At 38.0% G+C, this 19569-nt stretch overlaps 2 protein-coding genes across 2 annotated transcripts in view; one reads left to right on the top strand and one right to left on the bottom strand.

Annotated features, from left to right (window-relative positions):
- Positions 1–7986, top strand: part of LOC134669476 (dystroglycan 1) — a 141062-nt gene extending 133076 nt beyond the window's left edge. Inside the window, exons 2-6 of the mRNA XM_063527060.1 lie at positions 3305–3415; positions 4324–4464; positions 4982–5144; positions 5844–5939; positions 6633–7986. Coding sequence (XP_063383130.1) covers positions 3305–3415; positions 4324–4464; positions 4982–5144; positions 5844–5939; positions 6633–6877 — 756 coding nt within the window. The 3' untranslated portion in view covers positions 6878–7986. The remainder of the gene's footprint in view (positions 1–3304; positions 3416–4323; positions 4465–4981; positions 5145–5843; positions 5940–6632) is intronic.
- The window catches only part of LOC134669473 (elongation factor-like GTPase 1), a 260990-nt gene extending 243676 nt beyond the window's left edge, over positions 1–17314 (bottom strand). The window contains exons 1-9 of the mRNA XM_063527056.1: positions 16829–17314; positions 15932–16171; positions 14651–14831; positions 13188–14055; positions 12944–13017; positions 12298–12453; positions 11468–11585; positions 9520–10232; positions 8695–8808 (exon numbers count right to left, since the gene is read on the bottom strand). Of these exons, the coding sequence (XP_063383126.1) occupies positions 8695–8808; positions 9520–10232; positions 11468–11585; positions 12298–12453; positions 12944–13017; positions 13188–14055; positions 14651–14831; positions 15932–16171; positions 16829–17176 (2812 nt within the window). The 5' untranslated portion in view covers positions 17177–17314. The remainder of the gene's footprint in view (positions 1–8694; positions 8809–9519; positions 10233–11467; positions 11586–12297; positions 12454–12943; positions 13018–13187; positions 14056–14650; positions 14832–15931; positions 16172–16828) is intronic.
- Positions 17315–19569: the final 2255 nt, after the last annotated feature.

The raw sequence follows: 19569 nt of genomic DNA, 5'->3' as shown, positions 1-19569 counted from the left end.
TCTGTCTGTAACTATATGAATGTATGTTCACGATGAACTCAAAACCTACTCAACTGATTTTCATGCGGATTTCAGCTATCAATAGAAAGATTTTTGAGGAAGCTTTAGTTTAGGTGTACAATTTGTTAAGGTTTTGTGTTATCCGTGCGAAGTCAGTGCGGGTAGCTATAGTCAAATATAATAGTTATTATATGTACGTATCGCCAGGAGAAGTGAATGATTACACACACTGCTCGCACAGAGTACCTACTAATCGCAAAAATAGTATGAATGAATCAATGAGTGAATGCGACTTAAACGTACGATATTAAAAGCCTATAAAAAAAACCTTCAAGAAACTTTTTTACAGTTGATATCAACTTGATATTGGTACGAAATACGGAAGCCTAAAAAGAATATTAATTTCAAAATCTCACTGTCATTACATGATTTTGTTGTTGTGTGCGTGACTTCAACTATCGTGCTCATACCTTTACATTCAATTGTTGAGGATATGTTCTGGAATAGACGTATTAGGTTAGACTCCATATCACCTATTTCTTATTCATTGACATTACCTGGCCACCGAATCGCTAACTACTGCCACATGTTTAGCTTAAGCATAGACAAGAGAAAGCATGCAGTCTAATATATATTAGCCAAGAAAGTTATATATCCGAACTTAATATAAGGTGCTAACAAATTAGCTACCAATATTTTTACAGCTGATAATACTCGACTCCTGGAGTATATTTAAGTATGAAACATTTAGGTTTTATGATGTTCTTTGAGAAAATTGGAAAACAAATTTGCTACGTAAAAACACCCTGTTAATGAGATAATTAAATGAGACCTCTTTTTAACTGGCCACTTCACGTTGATAAATGAAATGACACGATGATGATAATGACATTTAACACAAACAATTGTTGGCAAAACAGAAAGTGTTAAACATCTTGTCAGTTAAATCATAGACAAATATAGTAAGCATAGAGTGCTCACTCCATACATCAGTTTTGGTACCAAAAAGACTATTATTTTCGTAGTTGATATTTAGCATCGAGTAGCGGAATTATCAGTACCGCTACTTGATACTAGATGTCTCAAATGTCGCGACTCACGAAAATTGTATTGAACAACTATTTACAACTAATATTAAAGCAGAAGGAGTTGAAAATAACTTCCAGTTAATCCTTGTTTAATATTCGCTGAAAGTTGTTGAGCATTAGACTTTTCGGTCGGTGCAACATCTATTGTCAAGTAGCAGTACTGATAATTCCGTTACTCGATACTAGATGTTGACTACGAAAAGAATAGTATTTTTGGTACCAAAACTGATGTATGGAGTGAGCATGAGCACTCTATGTATTTTTTCTTTATGTGGTTAAATGCACGTAATGATTATTTTTAATTAATTTTTTTAATATAATTTTAATTTATTTTTTTGTTCGGTAAATAAAACAAAAATATGATATGAAAAGTTTTCTTGATTTCTATTTAAAGTTAATTGTTTTTATATAAAGTACCATCTCCTAAAATATCGGTACCTACAGCTTGGCAAAAAAGAGTAGAAATTAAAAAGTGGCAACACTGTAGTGTCGTCAATTTATATAAGAAAACGGGACGACACTACAATGTTGCCACTTTTTAATTTCTACTCTTTTTTGCCAAGCTGTAATTTGTTAGCACCTTATATAAAAGCAATAAATTCCCGATCAAACTAATCCGCATAGCATTTGCAACGACAACGTGTGTAAATATCATCGTTAATGTCAAATTTCTATGAAAATATGACGTTTATTTATTATTATTATTATAATAACACTCCCTCACTTTGTTCTGTTCAAATTGGTGCAAAGTTAGCTTAGACAGACTCTAGTATCTAACAAGGTCACGCCGATGCCACGGCGATAGCGCAGTGTCGGCAGCGGCGACGCGAAAATTTTGACGGCGGCGGTGGCGCGAAAATTTTGATGGCGGCGGCGGCGCGCCGGCGCGGCGCTCATATTTCATATGGAAATGTTTTCTGGGGTTAATTCTTTTCATTAATTAATTCATTAACCTCGTGCTTTGAAACGGTCGGAATTTCGAACCACTTGCTACGCTCGTGGTTAAATTATGAAATATTTCGCTTGTACTGCGATCAATATTAGCATGAGGACTTAACAACAACTTTAACCTCTTGTCGCAAAGTTTTTGGTTACTCTTTGATCAAGTGCTATGAATACCGGTATTAAATACGATAACCATTACCGGTATACTGAATACCTGTTATTATTGAGGTATTAATGAATACCGGTATTTCATTATGTCAATTAGTGTAGTTTAGCGATAAAGACAAAAACGGAATGACAGCAATACCTCTAATTCGAATATAGGTATAACATTTTAACCGGTATTCGTTTGACAGTTTATATACAGGTATTTAATAAAACCGGTTATACGGTCCCTGTTTGTACCACGAACTATTGGCGATACGCCAAATAGCAGCTAAATTGTGAAGCCAAACAGGATTTTAGTAACAGCTTAAGGCTATTGGCACAAACTGTTAATGTATCTGTTCTACATTTTAGAAGAATTATGGGAATAGTGTAGTGGATTTATTGGTTTAGTAAAAAACGGTGGGATTGTTAAAACTTGGAAGCTGCCCAGTTTATAAAAAGCTTTTATATACAGTCGGTATCTTTAGGTACTTAAATAAAAGTAAACAGTCAATTTGTACATTTTCGGAATGTTACCTACTTATAACATTTATTGGTTAACCGACCAATTACAAAACCGCCTGGATCAGTCACTGAACGACCTGACTTTAACCTACATTATTTGATCATGTAATGTTTACATCTACCCTCAACTGGCTTAAGGAGCATTTGAGGGTAGATTTTGTTGACGTTTGGGCCTGTTTACACATGCAGTGTTTATTGCCAGTTCATACATGTTCCTCCAACTCATCCTTATCTCCAACAGTATCTTGCTATGTGCGGGTCAAATCTTATAAGCTAAATTAGAAACACTTACTGTCGTGCGATTGAGCTCTAATTTAGTATTCCAATTTGTCCTCGGCGGGCACAGATGGGAATAGATGCATTCATTATGAATCATCGACAACTGACCCCGTCTCATGTATGACGCACCCTAATTTGGTATAATTCTGTATGACCGGTGACAACGCAATATTACAATGACATTCCCTTCAACCTGATCTGATGGTTTTATTGCAATCGTCTCAATGCGTAGTAGATGACTCAAAGAAATGTCTAGTAGAGAAGAAATTTTTAAACTTGATTAAAGAACGTGCTTTAACCCTTACTTTTATTATTTTCAGACGGTGCCTCTACCGGCGGGTTCTACGAACGTGCTGGCCAAACCCACCAAGTACCACTACTATCCACACAACCAGCACATCTATCTGCTGCCAGAATGCGCCATACAACAGGTAACTAAACATTGGTAATGCTTAATATAATATTTCATATTTCTCTTCCTCCCTATATGTAACCGTTGGTCGAGGGTTCAAATCCTGGCTCTTACCAATGAGTTTTTCGGAACTAGCTTTTCGGTGAAGGAAAACATCGTGAGGAAACCTGCATACTCGTACATCTGCGAAGAAATTTAAAGGTGTATGTGAAGCCCCCAATCAGCATTGGGCTAGCATGGACACTATAGCCCAAGCACTCTCGCGCATGAGAAGAGGCCAGTGCTCAGCAGTGGGACGTATATAGGCTGAATTATTATATTATAATTATGTAACTAACAATTCAGTTGTCCTGATCAAATACCTCGTGACTCCTTACGGCCCCGGCTTTCCCGACCCTTTTATCGTTTAGCAAACACAGAATATACAAAGTATATTACAAACATAAAAAGTTTGAAACGCCTATTAGTTAGCTATAAATAAACTATTATAGCGGCAAATTATGTCCCTAATAAAGTGACATTCCATTTCCAACTGCAGCTGCAATACTGTTCATTTTACTATGGAAACGCGTCGCTGTCATTGTCAATTTCCATAGTAAAATGAACAGTATTGCAGCTGCAGTTGGAAATGGAATGTCACTCATACTCGTACTGGTCATTGCTAACACAATACCACAGAATAAATAATAGTATATACTAGGTACAGAAGACTCACACTCTAACAAAACGCGTCTGTCACGATCAGCACAGATATGGCCGCGACACCGCCACGCGCGGCTTATGACAAACCCCAAAATTGGGGTCGAACGGATGGACTTTTAGCTACCTGTAGCAAAGCGACGTAATCGCGGAGTGAGCCACGCCCGACAATACCCGGATATTTATTGAAGAATACTTTAAAATTGACTGATTTAATATGGCTTCCAGGTGTGCAATGCAGTGTACGTGCGACTGAACTACACACAGCCTCTCTGCGCGTGTCCGGCTCGGTACCGGGACCCTTGCTCCGCGAGTCTCAACGCGGACGACCTGCACACCACCAGGCTTACTACAGATTCTAAGAAGAAGGTTAGTGTTAATAGTGTACTAAATGGTTTTTTATGTCTAGCCTGGCCGACAATGGGAAGGTTACATGTAAATGGCAGTCATCGGTATTCAATTAACACTTTTAGTACCTACTATCTGCTCTGAAGCATCATAATAAAGTAGAACAGTTCTGGAAACCTTGAACACATTGGACTTATGTCAATGTTTGTCACTGTTTTAATAATTGCTACAGTAGACGTTGAACAAACTTTGGTTGTAAAGCCTGACCAGTAATATCTGATCACACGCCATGTAGCGGAATTTCAATGGAACATTTTCCATACTAAACTGAACTGTCACCACATGAGAATAACAGCGCCATCTTAACAATGATCATATGATATATTTCTGTTATATTTTTGGTCGGGCTTTACGCCAGTCTTATAGGTAGTTTTGCTGTCTTATAAGTAGTTTATTTTCCGATCGCCCGATTTCTTTACTATGTGTTTAATTACGCTATCAGGTTGTTCTTAATTTCTAACTTCATTTATTATTCCAGTACGCAAACAAAGCGGTGACCTTAGTGAAGACGTGCGAGGCTGTCTCCGAGATGCGAGAATGCCGCGCCCCTCGGGATTGGTCGCTACTGGCCCTGCAGAACATTAGGACCGGCAAGTCGCATTACCTGGTCATCTGCCGGTGTCCAGAGAACCATATACTGGGTAAGTTTACTTGACGAGAATTGTAATCATATTTTCATTCACTCCGATATACACAGATACTACCATCTCTCCGGACTCCCACACATACTAACACAGTATGCACTTTGAATAATTTTACGGTTTAGACTCACTTGTTTTTAGTCACGTGGCCGATACATGGCCGTCGTGAACGCTGCTCGCACTGTTAGTGCTTGAGAAAGGAGATCTAGGCTCTCCGAAACATGTCGCGCGAGTGACTAAAAACAAGTGAGTCTAAACCGTAAAATTATTCAATGTTAGTATGTCTCACAACAGCTTAAATCCGAGTATGCACTTTTGTATCAAGCGATGCCGCTTTGCGCGATTGTTTCTTGGTGATCCAAACTAAGCTGATCTCTAAACTCTTGGCTGTCCCCAAACAATCCGATTTACCCCATTTATATTTTAAAAGTAAATTGTCCTTTGCCACATAAGTGCCATTGGCTGCAAGCGCAGAATTTAATTCAAATTTAGTAAGTCATATGTGAGCCCACGCCCGAAAGCAGCTTCAAACAAAATACTTTAAACCGCATAGATATAACGAAAAACATACATAACCTTAAGTATCTGAAAGTAGGGTTTAAGACTCAGATTTCCAACAACACTTCTTGACGTCTTAGGCGCTTTCAGAAATAAGGGGCCGCAAAATATAATGACATTTTTGCATGTTTTTAATTGCAGAAGGACCGATGTCCCACGATCAGCCTACCTATGCGTCAGTACCCGGTATCAGGGTGTATGGAATGATGTGCGTGCGACACAACCCTGTTTACCAAGGTAATTTACCATATTTATAAGCTTAAGTGGGACTGGACTGGACATGTCTGCCGCATGGGAAAGGTGGGCCAAAATGGTTACTGAGTGGGACCCACGGAACACCATAGACGGTGCAGACCGGGGTTCAGGCAGACCGAAAAGGAGATGGCGGGACGACTTGGACGCAGTTCACCCCAAATGGTGGGAAAATGCCTATGACAGGGTCGAATGGAGAAACGAGGGGAGGCATTTGCCCATTACAAATTATATCGTTATTTGTCCAAAAAATATGCCAAATATACGTTATAGTTTCTAAGGCTTATAGGCATAACAACAGTTTGATACCCGTGTAAACAAACTTATTTTTCATCACACTCGCTCAGTAAATGTGGAATTGCACGCAGGCTTAGCGGGAGTTATAGAAAAAGCGTTCTCCCTAGGGAGTTATGAAGTTTCTAATGCCATAATTAACAGTTTTTTGTCTTCATACTTAATTTTTGTATCGCAAGTGTGATGAAAAACATTGTGTGTAACTCGGGGCGTAATAATATTGCAAACTCGAGTCTATAAATCGCTTCGGCAAGCCGTCGCGATTTAACTTACTCTCGTTTGCAATATTCAACTTACGCCCCATGTTGCACAATGTACTATTGTCTTTCCGTCTGTTATGCTGCCACCGTTTCACGATATCCAAATGCTTTTTATTACTTCCAGGGTTCACCGCAAACCGTTTCGCGGCAGTACAGAGCACCACCAGCGCGTACAAAGTGGACTACTCCCAACCACACGCGTACCCCGATAAACCAGTCTACAACCGCTACCAGTCACCCAGCTACCTGACCCCAAACTACTACAACAGGAGGTCCCGACTCTCAAGAGTCAGAAGAAGCGCTGACTACCCCCCCTTCCCATGGTACAAAGTCAGAGAACTGGCGCGATCGTTACACTGGATCGATTAGGATAATTTTATGTTTAAAAAAGTATGTTGGGTTCATTAAGGCCCTTGTAATCGTTGCCTCCTTGAATTCAACGAAAACTTTTAAAAAAACGCTTCCCCGTTATGTAGTCACAGATAACTTTCCCAATCTAAACTCTCGTTTAGTTTGATGAAGATACTGCCTACTCAATACTCAACTGAATTTATTAGTTTTAAAACTGAGACTCTGTAACCAGTACGCCTAACTTATTTATTTCAGTAATTATATTATAGCAGTACCTACGTAACTTATTTATGGCATGATATAGAATGGTTGTTTGCCAGAAACATAGGGATAACCAGGACTATAATAAGGTTAGTATAAATGGTATAACAGGAGATAATTGCCCCACCATCGCACTAATACAAGGCGTGATATTTAATAAAATATTATGTGAAAATCTGACTTTAAAACCCTAAGGGCTGATTTAGACGGCGCGCGAACTCGCATGCGATTTTAGTTACATTGCGGACTGTTGGTTACGTCCAATTCAACCGATCGATCAAAAACTGCAATGTAATGAAACTCGCATACGAGTTCTCGCATCGTCTAAATGAGCCCTAAGTTTTGCAAAAAAAAATTGGAAAGGTGTATCGAACGTAACTAGGGTTAGACCAAGCTGAGTTGGCAGCGATTTTGATGGCCCAGTGCAAGTGTAATTTTAAACTTCAAACTTCTATAAAATTATGACGTTATTTAAACATGTGAACCGTCTAGGATATCAGAATCGCTGCCAACTTAGCTTGGTGTGGTATTTCAAAATCAAGAAATACATTCTTTCGGTAAAAAAGGCAAAATGTTTTATGTTATTAGTTGTTGTTCTTAGGAGTTTTCATAGGGAGCGATAGATTCAGATTTTCATGTAATTATTTAAAAAAAATGCCTGTAATTAGAATGTTCTTACACAAAATGATGTGATAATCAATTTCAGATATTTTTTGTGTAACGTCAATGCATTTATAGTTATTTAAGATTTTAGTTTTATTATTTACATTATTTATTTAAGAAAACCATACTTAGAAAGTTCAGGTGTAAATAGTAGTTTTAATGAAATAATTGTAATTACGAAGATTAAATTTAAACTGAAAGTATTTTACTTTTTGGTATTTTTCTTCTTATCATCCATAATCAATTTCCTGATTATGTACTTTTTTAAATGGGCTAGAGTCATCTTTCGTCCTGCCCACCATACTCATTGAAACTTAAACCATATTATTCGGATGATAGAGTTAATTTTCCTTTGTCTCACGTTTTAAGTAAAAACCAAGAAGTTTCAGTGTAAACTCATCCAGGCTCTTTAAACTGGCTAAAATTAGAATATGTCCTTTATAAATGACATTGGGCACGACGAGGATCACAATTATTTATGCTATTTGCCATTCAAAGACATGAAACATGAGGACGTGTTTTTTTTCGGTACCTCAACCATGAGGCTTATAATAATAATAGGCCTTTATCATCTGTGTCAGATGTTTTAAGCAGCATCCTGGTTACGACACTTGCGTTCGTGACTGTAAAGCCCTATACGAGAGAGGATCCCTCGGCCTCACACGCAGCAGGTGTATGCTCCCCTAGGGCGGGGGTTGGAGGCCTGCTCGCCTCATGTGTTTTTCTTTTAATGAGGAGATATCGTCGTGCTTGGATTGAGCATCGTGAATAGCACGACGCCACACGGGTCGGTCTTCGGCCAGTTTCTGCCGTTGGTTGCATGAGATGTTAAAGGCAACCATGAGGCTTATAACATGTGTAAAAAATACAGTATCCCGTTTGGTTCACATTGCTGCATCTGAAAAACTTACCTAATACTTTCTGGTCGACGACGATGTCGCAGGAATACATGGCAGCCATCAATCGTTGAGGTTGCACTTGGAACGCCTTTCTGCACCCATCTTTGACCGCTGACATGATTTGACCTGACAAAGTGAAATATTTTTTTTTGAGATTTGGTGTATTTTTGTGTCAACTGGAAAATCATGTCCATTGCTGACGATGAAGCGGGATTTACATTATGATTAGTGGCAGTGGTCGAAAAGTGCTCGAGTGGAGACCACGGACTAGCAAGCGCAGCGTAGGACGTCCATCCACAAGATGGACAGACGACCTTGTTAAGGTCGCCGGAAGACGCTGGATGCGGGTCGCTTCCAACGGGGCACGTATGATCCAAGGTGGAGGCCTTCAGCAGTGGACGTTTTATGGCTGAGATGATGATGATGATGAATTAGTGGCATGCATGTTGAAATCAGATTCCCAAAATAGTTTCGATATATGCGAAAGCAATTTCGTGAAATTATTAGTGTCGTGAAATTCACAGTTTTGCAGTGACTATGGCCCCATCAGCATCGAAGCTACACGTCCGCACAGCGCAGGCACCTTCGCGATACTAGTTTTCACGTCGCATTTACAATATAAAATTAGTTGCATGAAGTATCATTATCACAAATTAGTACATTTCACCAAAGTATCGCACAGGGCACGAAATTGAATTGCTTGCAAGAAATTAAGGCATTACGAAAATATTAAATTACATGTCAAACTGTTGGTTAAACTATTGTCACGAAATCAATTCCACGCCACTAATTTCGTTAAGTAAATCCGGCTTAATGTAAACAATATAAAAGTGTTACCTGAAAGTGGTCCAAAAGTATGTCCAGCGTCATCCCCCTCACTTTTGTCCAAGCTCCATTCTTCAACACAGAACGCAACACCCATCATAGGCTCCTCGCACAATGGACCAGCCAAACTCGCCAGTTGGAACCCATTCACAAAACTGCTTTCATACTCGAATCTGGGATCTTCTTTCAACTCGTTCTTATGATACAAGAACTTTGTATCGTAATCCGGCGTTTGATTGAGCAGCAGATTTGGCCCGCAATTCCTGGGACCTACAGACCAAATTTGCTCAGCGACGTTGCTCCACTCCGGTCCCAATTTAGAGCTTATATTTTTCAGTTCTTCTATAAATGTTTCTATTAGTTTTAACATACGATCTGAGAGCTCGTGGGCGCCATTTATATTTAAGTCATCTAGTTTATTTTCGATGTTTTTTGAACCGTGCAATGATTTGATATGCTGTGATACGGCTTTCAGTAAATCTGTGGATTTATCTAGAAGGGCTGTTATTTCATTAGGTAGTGGTCTGGCTCTTATTTTTATCCTGCTTTGTTTGTTATTGGTCAGGACAGTAATAACAGGGTCTACTTCAGTATCATTTCCCTTGTCAATGTTTTGGGAGTCTATTTCTTCGTTGGCCATGTCTATTTTGGGCGGTTCGATAATAGTTTCTCTGAACGGCACAATGGGTTCTGATACTGTTATTGGTATTTTCGCATAGTTATTTCTGAAAATAAAGGCGTTTTTAGCGAGTTTTTGCAAATCGGCCGCTAAGTAATTATACAGATCTAGAATGACGTTTAAGATAAGTGTGCAAAAGGGAAGCCGTCACGTCTCTATATGAATATTTCATAAGTGCAAAAGAAGCAGATTACAAGTGAAAAAAGTCACCATTTTTAACCTCAAAGCGGCCGCTAGCGGACGGTATGAATGTACAAAACGTAATAAAGTTAGCGGACTGGAAAATGAAAAGCTGCATGTGGTTTAGGAGATGCGGTGGGTGATTATATTACACTCTAGCGGCCCGGACGTCAAAACTTGCCAAGAAAAATGCAATTTAAATTTGACGAATCAAAGATCCAAATTAGAATGGCACAGGAGACCTTTTTATAGGTCTCTGGGCGGCTAGATGATAAAATTGGGAATGTATTATTACGAAAGCGAATGATTTACGCGATAATATATAGGTAAATTCAATGACACATTAACATCACTCTGATTATGGACGCACTTTTGATTTTTGACACGAAATCTTGTTAAAAACATTCACATTCTACACCTATACACATTCTAGACCTGAGGGTATTTTTTACTGTACAGGGTGAACGAGTAATGGTCTAAGAGCTAGCCTCGGAAATAGGTGTGCAATTTATATAGCTCTGCGTTTGGTGTGATATAATAGCTAATTATGTATTTTATTCAAATATAACAATGCCAGGCGTTTTATTTGGGGGAAAAGTAATGCCAGGTGTTGAAAGTACACAATCACTTGAGCGCCTGCAGTGAGATCAGGAGCATAGTGTCGTATATGTCTTCTACTTTTTGTACTCTGTCACAGAATAAATAATAGTACTACTCTGTTCAATTACGCCTAGGTAAGTGTTAGTAGAAGACATATACGACACTATGCGTAGAGCAATTGTGAGCCAGGTGCAATTTACACCTGATCTCACTGCAGGTGCTCAAGTGATTGTGTACTTTCAACACCTGGCACTACTTTTCCCCCAAATAAAACGCCTGGCATTGTTATATTTTACAACCCCTTTGTTGCCCATCCACTCCCGCACCCACCGCTGAACAGCTGCCAGGCGCCGAGATTAATTAATAATGATAGTATGGTACACTAACTAGAGGGATTTCGTTGCTCTATAAATTGCATACCTATTTCCGTGGCTAGCTCTCCGGCTATAAGTGGGATAGGAAGACAAAGGAAAGTTGTGTTTAAACAACTAAGCTACTTACTTCAAATCTTCCAAACACCTCTCCAGATGCACTTCCCCAGCCGTCACTATTACGTGTTCCCCAGTCTCCTGCAGTAAAACTTGGACACACGAGTCTGACTGGTTCAACAGTTTCAACCCTGAAATAAAGGTAAGGTCAATACGGGCACGTGTGGCTGCAGGTTAAATGTTTTGATTGGACTGGACGTGAATAGGGAGTACTACTGCAATGTTCTGCCGCCAGAGTGCAGCACTAATTTGTTTAGTAAACCAGAGAGTAACATATACATACTACGCGTTAAACAGTTTTTTGACAAGTTTTCACTAAGACATTGATGCACCAAAGCGGTTTGTATACAGGTGGTGCCTACGGCGAAACGCGAAAATCGGAATTTCTTTATCTGCCTGTTTATCGATCGAATAAGCAAGAGTGATAGAGAGGCAGAAACCGAACTTTCGATTGTCGTGTTTCACGGTAGGCCATGTGATTGATCTTGTGACGCATGATGTGTCATTGATGATGTCAATGAGGTTTGTTTACTGTATGTCCTAGTGGTGCCGCCTACGCAGAGCTTTGCCTAATATTCCCTATTGATTAGTGTTTAGTGCGAGTTCATACATTTGCCACTAATGCATAATGTTTGAACTGGCAATAAACACTAATCAACGTGTAAACAGGCCCGAATGTGAAGGACAGCCACACTTATACCGCAGGGACACTGTATTGAACGAATGTTAAAATGATTTGATCCGGGCAGACGCGTGCGACTACAGCCTAATATCAACCTTCGTGCATTCAGATAAGGTTTATGATAAAGCGCCGTGCAGGATAGGCGTGACGTCACAACTTACCTTTAACCAACTGCGGCAACTGCGAGGGGTTCGACGGTTCCAAGGCCACCCTCAGTATGGGAACGGCAGCTGATTGCAGCTCGCTGAACGCCGGACAAGCGATTGTGGTGCTTAGCGTGGCGGTTTTAAGGACGTGCTCTTCTAAACCACCGATTCCTAGGAAAAACTAAGTGTAAGAAATAGTAAACTAGGGAAAGTACCTAAATCATGCTTATCCTCTAACAGTCCATACGTCAACGCTTGCCAATACAAATGGAATTTTGATTAGTCAAAATAAAGATACTTAAAGGTATTACCTAATATTTATAATACTAGTATGGTGGAGGGTAGATTCAGTTTTCTGCCAACAAACTGCTCTGCAGTTTGGCAGATAAGTGCTTATAACTATTACTGTAATCTCATTTTTGAATTATATAAATAAAAAAAGATTAAAAATGGAATAGAACGGGAGACCTTTTTATGGGCCTCTGGGCGGCCAGAATAATGAACTAAGTACCTATAGTATTACTTTAGTTTAGGCCTTTAGGGTGTCCGAATATTTCATAACAGTTGTTCACAACATTCGAACACCTCAAAAACTCTATACATAAATACTGAAAAATATCATTCTGCTAATAATTTTACCATTAGGTATTCAAAATCTTACCAACAATGTTGCCAGCAACTGCCTCATCAATTTCTTCTAATTCTCTTCCCATTAAAATGTACAAGGATTTAATTCTGAAAAATAAATATGGTATAAAAAAACCTATAAGTGAGAAACATGTCGATTTTATTCAGCGTTAGTCAACATTTTTTTTAACCATGCCTATTATAATCCTTATTAAGGTGCAGTTATGCAGACATTAAGGTCTACAAATGGTCAAACAAGTTTTGCTGTTAGTACTTACTCTGCACATGTGATATGTTCATCACTCTTCAAGTCTTTTAACTTCTTATTAGGGTCTACTTCAAAGTCTTTTATATTAAGTATTCTGGACGGGTCATGTTTTGGGCCTAAAACAAAGACTTTATCTCCTTTTCTTAACCTACCGCTAAATACTCTAGCGAATGCAATAAATGCCGGTTGATTTTCTTCTTTTTCGTTTTCATTGGTGTTTTCCTGAGCATTTTCATCTTTCTTTTCTTCTGTCATAGGTATAGCTTGTGAATTAACCTCATTCAATTTCATCTGCTCTCTCATCTGTCTGGCTCTTTCTCTCCTCAAAGCCATTTCTTCAGTAGTCAAAGCCTTTGGCTTATTCTCCGGAAGCATACTTTTGTCTACGCTAAACATTTTTGAAATGTACACTATAACAGGCCTTTCTGTGCTGCTATCACATGCTAGGAAATCGTTTCTTAGCTCTTGTGTTTGTGGATGCAAAGACTCGAAGTCACAAATTTTAGTGCACATAAGTTTTTCAACTTTCTCCGGACCAATTTCTTTAGGTGATGGTAGTTTTGTACAAACCATATTTAGCACAGTTTGCGATAAAGGCAGCCACTGCATCATTAGTGACTGTAATTGAATTCTGCTGTCTGTATGTCTTAGGTCTCTTGTAGTAAGTTTGATACCAAGTTTCTCACAGATGATTGGCACTTTTTCTTTTTCGTTTCTCACGGCAATAGTTTCATAAACGTTCCATAAGTTATCTAGCACCAGTTGGACAAAAAGCGGTTTTTTCGCCTTTTCTTGAGCTCCTTTCATAAAGCGTTTCGTTTTGGTATTCAAGTAGAAATCCCCCCACAAAACTTTTCTGAGTATTTCTTCTTTCACACCTAAATAAAATTAGGGATTAGAAAAACAAATTTATGGCAAAAATTATATTTTTGGTACAAGCTTTTATGGCTGACTGTATTTATTTATTTAATCTTTATTGCACAAAAGAAAAATCTTATAGTACAAAAGGCGGACTTAATGCCATAAGGCATTCTCTACCAGTCAACCTTTCTTACTTCTTACTGTACTTTTCTTTCCACAGGCAACTTACTAAGACAATTCTAACGACCCAAACAATTAACTACTTTGCGTTGTTTCATAACAGAGATCCTATGGCCACCTCCTGCCTCCATCATCAGATCAGCTCCATGTCATTAAAATAATGCATTTCATCCGATTTACGTATCTACATACGTATGCGAAATTGTAGATTAATCGGAAATCGGAAAGTGGATCAAATTTAGCTTTCAAAATTTGACCCACAATAACATACTAACAGGGCAAATTAAATAAAAGCTTGTAAAAATAATAATAATATTGGTGGGAAATACTTTTATCTAAGGTGGCTGACTGATTAACCGATTCAACTACTCAACAACTTGACAATAGGATAGGTCAGTATTTCAGAAAATTATTGAAATGCAAATCACTTACCAAGTTTTTCGGAGAAAAGCCGGGCAAATGTATGGACTGTGAAGCCCCAACCATCTATAGCACTTGCAAACACAACATTCCCTTGTTCCGGAGAGAAATACAGATTAGAATCATCGGCATCCTCTAATGCAGAGGTCCAATCGTAAAAATTATTGTCTTCCTTAGGTTTTTCTTTTGTTTCCTGAAATAATGAGGGCACATTAAAACTTACAGAGATTCATCATCATCATCATCTCAGCCATAAGACGTCCACTGCTGAACATATGCCTCCCCCTTGGACCTCCATTCGTACCGGTTGGAAGCCACCCGCATCCAGCGTCTTCCGGCGGCTTTAACAAGGTCGTCCGTCCATCTTGTGGGTGGACGTCCTACGCTGCGTTTGCTAGTCCGTGGTCTCCACTCGAGCACTTTTCGACCCCATCGGCCATCTTCTCTGCGCGCAATGTGGCCTGCCCATTGCCACTTCAGCTTGCTAATCCGGTGAGCTATGTCGGTGACTTTAGTTCGTCTACGGATCTCCTCATTTCTGATTCGATCACGCAGAGAAACTCCGAGCATAGCCCTCTCCATAGCTCGTTGAGCGACTTTGAATTTAGAGATGAGGCCGATAGTGAAAGACCACGTTTCGGAGCCGTAAGTCATCACTGGTAACACACATTGATTAAAGACTTTCGTCTTTCGTTTCGTACAGAGATTACCAACTAATAAATTTCACAATATAATACAGTGGACTTAGCTACTCGTATTTGAATGGTGACACAGCTTTATGTAATCATACTTAATCAGCCAAACATTCCACAACATTATGTAAAATAACCAGACTACCCAATGAATGGGCCACAGTATACAAATGCGGTCATTCAGCACCAATTAGGTGATGAATTCAACACACCAAGTCTCTGCAACTGTACAATATTTTTCACAAAAAAATAATATATGTGTTATATCTCTACAGCAATGTCAAAGCAAGTTGAAAGTAACTGTTAAAGTCTAATTGTACGAAACATAGAGATATTATTTTATTACCTAAGTTATTAGAGAATGTCAGAACTTTTCGTGCATAGTCTAATACATTACTTTTGATGCTGAGTGTACATGTAGTTTCAGGGACCAATTTTTGTAGGAAAATCACCATCCAAAAACAAAACTTGTCAGCTTTACTGTCCCAACTTTTCATTATGGAAACGTCAATACAAACATTTGAAAAACAAAAACCCCAAATAAGAAACTAATTAGACACCAAAAGTCAATAATCATATTTGAATCTAAATACTAAATTACCTGTTTATCAATCTTAGTTTCTTCATTCCCCAACACTTCACTAGCAAACAATTCTCCCATAACCGCATTAACTTGTTCCATAACCTGCGTGAGATGCACATATGCATCCAGCGGTGTCATCTGCATTTCTAATATGAGGCGGTCAATTTTGTTGAGCACTAGCACAGCTTGGATGTTTTCTGAGTATGCTTGCTTTAGCGCTAGCCTTGTTTGCGGGCATACACCTTCTACTACATCCACCTGGAAATAAATATGTATGATTAAATTATTTATTTTTAACAAACTTAATATACCTATAAAAACAGAATTAAATATCTAAGCTATAAATCTAAATGTAAATATAAATAAAACCAATTTTAACATTATAGTTAATAACTATAGTCATTTATAAACTATGACCCTGCGGCATGGTGCTGTCGATGCGGGCAGCTTTTCCTTGCTGTATCGCAATAATTATTCTTCATGCGAGGAAACTTCAAACTTCTATGATCTATGATCACCATTGGTGTTTGTTATTCTTTTGGATAATATTACTAAATTAAATGGATACTTATGTGTTGTATTAGTTAACAAATTTGTGTTGACAAGTCCAGGGAAATAGTCTTACCGTGTAAAAACCTGAACCTTATTAGTTCTAATATGATTTTAGACTGTATAAATAATGTCACTAATATGTCACAAAACTGGGGAATAAATAAGTTGACATTTATTCTGTTCTGCCTTAAATTACATTCTCTTATTATTTGTGTTGACTTAACAAGTTCGCTGACTGTATGCGAAGCGAGGTAATTCTTTGATCAACAATGCTTAACTGCAATACTGTCAGCAAAACTGTTAAGCAATATTGATATGTAGTACTACAGAATGTTTTGTATTTATAATAACAAATTTACTTACAACAACAATAGCTCCATCACAAAGTCTCACAGCTGTGGACACTTCACTAGAGAAATCCACGTGTCCAGGTGAATCTATGAGGTTCACAAGGTATTCTTGCTTCTGCACAGCGTGATACAAAGATATACTGCTGCTTTTCATGGTTATACCACGTTCCTGTTCATCAGGCCGGCTGTCCATGTAACGCAGTTTCCCCGACATTCTCTGCGATATGATACCATTGCTGGATATCAAGGAGTCCGCCAAAGTCGTTTTCCCATGATCCACGTGCGCCACGATGCAAATATTTCGAATATTCACAGGTGTGTTTTGAAGTTCTAAAAGTTTTGATCCGTCTACCAACCGCATTTTGAAAATATTGATCAAGACTGCTCACGGTATTGTTCACAGTTGTTGTGATACACTTAAGCTGTTGTTTTTAAGTGAGAATTGTATCGATAACGTGTTAAAATGTAAGATAAATTGCACAATGTTGACCAAGGACTGAAACATTCACGCGCATTTGACATGCCAAATCTGACATTGACAATGACAGTGACGTTTCCGTTCAGAAACGTTATATAAAAAGGGGTTTCATATTCGCTCTACCGCAAACATCCACAAACATGTTTTGCCTATTTGTCTCTCTGTCACTCTTGCATATTCGAGTGATAGGGAAAGAGATAAATTAAGAAAACCACCGAAAGGGGTGATTTAAATCGACATGAGTTGCAAATTACCTATTCGCACGTGTATCGTACAACGTTTTTACAGCACATATGGCCCTTTAAAGTATGATACACGAGCGAATAGGTAATTCTCAACTCATGTCGGTTTAAAACACTCCCTTCGGTCGTGTTTTATTTTATCAACCACTTGTTGCGAATTTCCTACTTTCCGTACTATATACTTCTATGGTTAATTAACTATTATTGGGTAAGATGCGTAAGAAAAAATAAAAATCTATATAGGTATCTAATGTCCCATTTCAACCAGACTAAGGCTAAGGCTAGGCTAGAGTTGTCTGACTTAACTAATAGTAGTTGATTTATGTTAAAAATGAACATAAAAGGTTTAATAAAAGCTTCGTAAAATTTATTTAGCAACTACAGGGCCCAGTTTTATAAAGTTACAAGTTACAAGTTTACAGGCGTTTACTGGCAACACTTGCTCCGTTTTTTACAATTTGCGTTTTATAAAAGTACTGTTTTACAATTTTACAGGTTACAGGTACAACTGCCTGTAGCTCAACCATAGACGAGAATACGGGAGTTTTATAGTTTTAAACTCATAATCGAACAAGCGTTTTATAAAAATATTGTAAATTACAAGTGTAGATTGGTACACTTGTAACAAAAACTTACATACGTCTTGAGTCCTGTAGCAGCACAACAGCAGTTACTTGTAGACTCGTTTTCTGAGAGATTTTAAACTTTACTCTTTATTGTTAAGCACCAACGCCAACGATTGTGCCAGGGCATGCATACTTTTCCATGCACTGACCTTATCAGTTTTTGTTAATGTATCTGTAATATATAGTAAATAGGAAATAAATTGACAATATGTTTGATACTGATTTTATTGACGATTCGTTTTATTTTATTTACTTGGAAATGGAAAGGGATTATTCCCGATATTTGTCGTTGATTTATTAGCATTCGTCTCTTTATTTAAGTATTATAGTGCATTCACATTATGGTAAAGTGTACTATTCATAATTTTCGATACACATCGTATTTATCTTTGAGCCGCTACCGAAACGATACATTTTAATGTAAGAATGTGAAAGAGTACTTATTTACATGTTATTTACTTATTAGGTAAATATTTCATGAAATCTAACTTAATCTGAATCTGAAAACGGCCCAAAAAGTATATATCCTTGGCATGGATCGCCGCTCTCCCACTCGATTTTTCCTTCATTTCTGGCCATTTTTCCAGTAATTAATATTTTACAGCAAACAAAAACACATCATTTAGTAGAGCACTGAGTATCTATGACAGACGTTTTTTTTTAAATAGTGATGTCTTTCACACCTGTAGATTTCACATGTAATCGAGATTGACCGTGGTTCTTTACAACTGTAATAATTTATGTGTATTTATAAAACACCTGTAGCCGTTCACAGTGCATTACAGGTGCCTGTAGCCTGTACTCTTGTAACCTGTAACTTGTAATTTTATAAAAATGGGCCCAGGCCGCTCTGTAAAATTACTTGTAAATTTAAATAACGAAATGCGAGAAAGCCTTAAAATAATAAAACTAGCCAACTATATTACTAGTTATGTAAGTTGAGGCACACTCTGTCTGCGGACTTTAATTAAAAACTGTTTTTCTTAATTAAGCTTTCGCCCTAGTTTATGACTTTCTTTTGGATCGTTGTAAGTATTCATAGGATCGAGCAATTAAGGCAAGCTACTTTGAAATTTATGATGAGTTTCGGGACTTAGGTGAATCTAGAGTTGCATTTTATACCGTTCAGATGCCTGTAAGTGTTTAAATACCTAGATGTATTTAGGCTTTGAATATTAGATTGCAAAATTATATACCTATATTAATTTAATGTTTTTCAGCTCTATTTGTAAGATTTATTTCACATTCTTTGGAACTATGGTTCAAAAGTTAGAGCAGAAAGGCACATTTTATTTTCTTTCGGAGCGATTATTTCCAAAATTATATACTTTATGAAAAAAAAAAATGTTTGTTAAAGATATTCGTTGTCGACCTATGTAACGATATCCCACACTGCAAGGTTGAAGCG

The sequence above is a fragment of the Cydia fagiglandana genome, chromosome 12, assembly GCF_963556715.1.
Source record: "Cydia fagiglandana chromosome 12, ilCydFagi1.1, whole genome shotgun sequence".
NCBI classification, from domain to species: domain Eukaryota; kingdom Metazoa; phylum Arthropoda; class Insecta; order Lepidoptera; family Tortricidae; genus Cydia; species Cydia fagiglandana.
Note: the sequence above shows the minus strand (reverse complement) of the source record. Positions and strands in the feature narration are given on the sequence as shown.